General features: G+C 41.0%; 1 protein-coding gene across 1 annotated transcript in view; it reads left to right on the forward strand.

Moving 5' to 3' along the window:
* Positions 1-1,217, forward strand: part of LOC109961207 (protein ALP1-like) — an 8,267-nt gene extending 7,050 nt beyond the window's left edge. The window contains exon 3 of the mRNA XM_020601878.1: positions 1,211-1,217. Coding sequence (XP_020457534.1) covers positions 1,211-1,217 — 7 coding nt within the window. The remainder of the gene's footprint in view (positions 1-1,210) is intronic.
* The last annotated feature ends 2,187 nt before the right edge of the window (positions 1,218-3,404 follow it).

Consider the following 3,404-nt stretch of genomic DNA (forward strand, 5'->3'; position numbering starts at 1 on the left):
CCTCCCCTCTCCTCTCTCTTCCTATGCTTCTATATGCCACCATTACACATCACTAACTTTGTGTCTCCTCTCTCCCGTAGTGTGTCCTCTCTCTCTCTCCCTGTAACTTTCTGCAGGTTGCCCTGGAGCTCTATATCTCTGACGAGCAGTCACCGGCCACATCGACCTGATCAGTGTTTGATTGTTGTGTCTTGTTGCTTTTCTTCTTTTGTCTCTCCTCTATCCACTCACCCCAACCGGTCGAGGCAGAAGGCCGCCCACCAAGAGCCGGGGTCTGTCGGAGGTTTCTTCCGTTAAAGGGAGTTTTTCCTCCCCACTGTCGCCAAGTGCTTGCTCAAGGGGGATTTGTTGGGTTTTCCCTATGTAATAATATTGATAACAGTAAGGTCTAGACCTTACTTTGTAAAGTGTCCTGAGATGACTTTTGTTGTTGTGATTTGGCGCTATACAAATAAAATTTGATTTGATTTTTTTTTGATTTGACTGAAAACACTGATGCCCTATACAAGAAGGGCCAGAGCCGCCTCCACTTGTTGAGGAGACTGAGGTCCTTTGGTGTGCGCGGGGCACTTCTTCGGGCTTTTTATGATTCTGTAGTGACATCTGCTGTTTTTTACGCTGTTGTGGGTTGGGCGGAAGGTAGCACAGACAGAGACAGAAAGAGACTAAACAAGTTGGTCAAGAGAGCTGGGTCTGTCCTGGGCTGCCCCCTGGATTCCATCGAGGAGGTGGCGGACAGAAGGATGCTGGTAAAACTAACATCCATCATGCACAACCCCTCCCATCCCCTGCACCACACAGTGGAGACTCTGAAGAGTTCCTTTAGCGCAAGACTGTTACATCCCCAGTGTAAGAAGGAGCGTTACTGTAGGTCGTTCCTCCCGACAGCAATCAGACTGTACAACACATCACTGCAGTGATAAGCTAGGTGAAAGTATGAGGGACTATGTAATAGTCAACTGAGGTACAATATTCAAATCCTGGGGTAAGATGAATGGTAAATATGTAAATTCTGTTCTTGATTATTCAAATACTCGATTTTGTCTATTTTTGAGTACTTGGGATTTATTTATCAGGATGTGTGTACGGTGCTTGTTCTCATGGTGTTATGCTGTCTGTTCTCTATTGCTGCTTGAGGTACTGAAATTTGTTATATCAAGATATGTGTGTGGTGTTTGTTTCTCGTGGTGTTATGTTGTTTGTTCTCCAGATGCTGAGCTGGGTCTTTGCTGGATTTCCTCTGGTCTCTCAAAGAAGAAACTCTGAGAAACTTCTCATCAGATCTTGACAGTTTTCTTTGTCTTCCACTCTTATTTTGCCCTTGACCTCTTTGGATCCTTCATATTTCTTTAGAACAGCTTGAATACCCCATCTTGAGCATCCGCTTTGTTGTGATGATTTGTGTTTTTTAATACTGTGTACGTATTTCCTATATTTGATAATAGTATTCTGATGAATACATAAAGTCATCATAGCATTGCTAAAACAACTTGTGCACAGTACTGTATATAGTTTGTTTGGCATGATCCAAACATCCTCAATCTCTCCATCTCTCTCTATATTGATTTTTCTGTTTGAAAATTGGAAACAACAGAGCAGCATGTTCCCTTGTGTTACACAGAAATAACTACAAAACACAAACACAGGCTTAGAGAGAATGAGCTGAATTAATGCACAACACAGATACACACTTGAGGATATTTACTAAACCTGTCACAAATTACCGTCAGGAGCGGAAAATATTGCGGCATTGTAATTTTTCAATTTAGCTGCATATTTACCAAGTCCTATGATGTAAATGAGCACAGCTACAGCTGTGCTCATTTGAATGCACTTCAGCTGGTAAAGACGTGCCTGTACTGTGCACAGATGCACCGAGGGGGGACAGTAGGAAAAAGCATGTTTACGGCGACTGAGCTTTAATAAGGTTGAAGAAATCAACAATGCCATCACATAGTCTTCTGCCAGTCAAGTCCTCTGTCATTGTTAAGGTTTGTAGCCTAAGTGAAGCCTGGTCTGACCTGAAAGCCCCCTCACATTCTTCTCTAGCAGGTGATGTGATTTACAAACACCCTCTTCCTCCTCAAACGTGTTTTTAACTCTGACAAGGTCTCAGATGACTAACAGCTGCCATACTGATAGCAGGGCTGCAAATTTTATATCTGCTTTCTCCTGACGCTGCATTTCAGCCACAGTTCCCTCTGTGGTAAATCAGGTGCTGAGGGTATTTGAATAAATTTCCATTCCCTCCTCCCTGATTTTGCCATCCTTGACAGTGCCTTAAAATGCATCTTGCATGAGACCAAACATGCCAGTTCCTGCTTTGCTGCTATTTTTCTGGGGTAAAGGCCCACTGCAGCTCCTTAGTAAATATGAACACACTTTCACTGTTTAGTGACAAAAAATGAGCTGCAGTTTCTTAGTAGATCCCACTATGTGATATCAGCTCAGTGAGGAACAAATCCCAGTGTGGCCGCAGCTGTGTTTGCTGAGTCAGACCACCATAGAAAATGAGAGCATCTGGATTCAAACATTTGTCTGAATATGGAAAGAAACAAAGTACAAAAGACCTAATTATTAAATTATAATTTGTTTTAATCATGAGCAAACTGTATGAATATGTTTCTCTTCCTTCCTTTCCCCTGTTTCTCTCCCTGCTGTGATAAAGATGTGTTCAGTATTCAGTCTGACTCCTCTGACATGTAAGACTAGATAGAGTAAACACTTTGGGATTAAAAATATGGAAAGGGTGTCAGCACACGAGCTGATTTAAAATGATTCACTTTTATCAAACCTTTGATTTATAGTTATACCCTTTAAAATTTGATGCTTTTTTTGTGTTACCACTATTTTTGTCCTTTGCAAACTGTGTGTAAAGGTTTCCTCGTCTCCCAGGCGTTTTTCATCCTTTCATCATGATGTCTGAGAAGTTGACACTTTAAGGCTTCAAAATGCTAACGGAAATAAATGTTAGTAAATATTACTGTGGTTTATTCATTTTCATCCTTTCATTCCCATTTCATCCCTAGCTTTCCTTTCCTCCTTTTTCTCATTTTGTTGGCCTTACTGTTTACAGTGCTTCACTTACACCACCCTCATTTTCACTCTTCCATTTCTCTAATAACCATCTTCTTTGTTTATTTACTATTGCATCTCCTTAATGTTTTTATCCCACTTTCCTTGCACCGTACCTCTCTTTTGATTCCTTTTTTAGTTGTTCCTATACTTTCTATGATTCTTTTCTTTCAAATTCTCCTTTTGTGGAGTCATTACCTCATTATTTTTAAATGGCAGCGGTCTCATTTTGAAGCAGCACATCTTCTTTACTTCCAAACAGTTTCTTGTCGCTGTGAAAAATGAGAAGTTAATAGGCTTATGAATAGTACATGATGAGGTGTGTGTGC

Source organism: Monopterus albus, unplaced genomic scaffold (assembly GCF_001952655.1).
Source record: "Monopterus albus unplaced genomic scaffold, M_albus_1.0 scaffold52.1, whole genome shotgun sequence".
Lineage (NCBI taxonomy): Eukaryota > Metazoa > Chordata > Actinopteri > Synbranchiformes > Synbranchidae > Monopterus > Monopterus albus.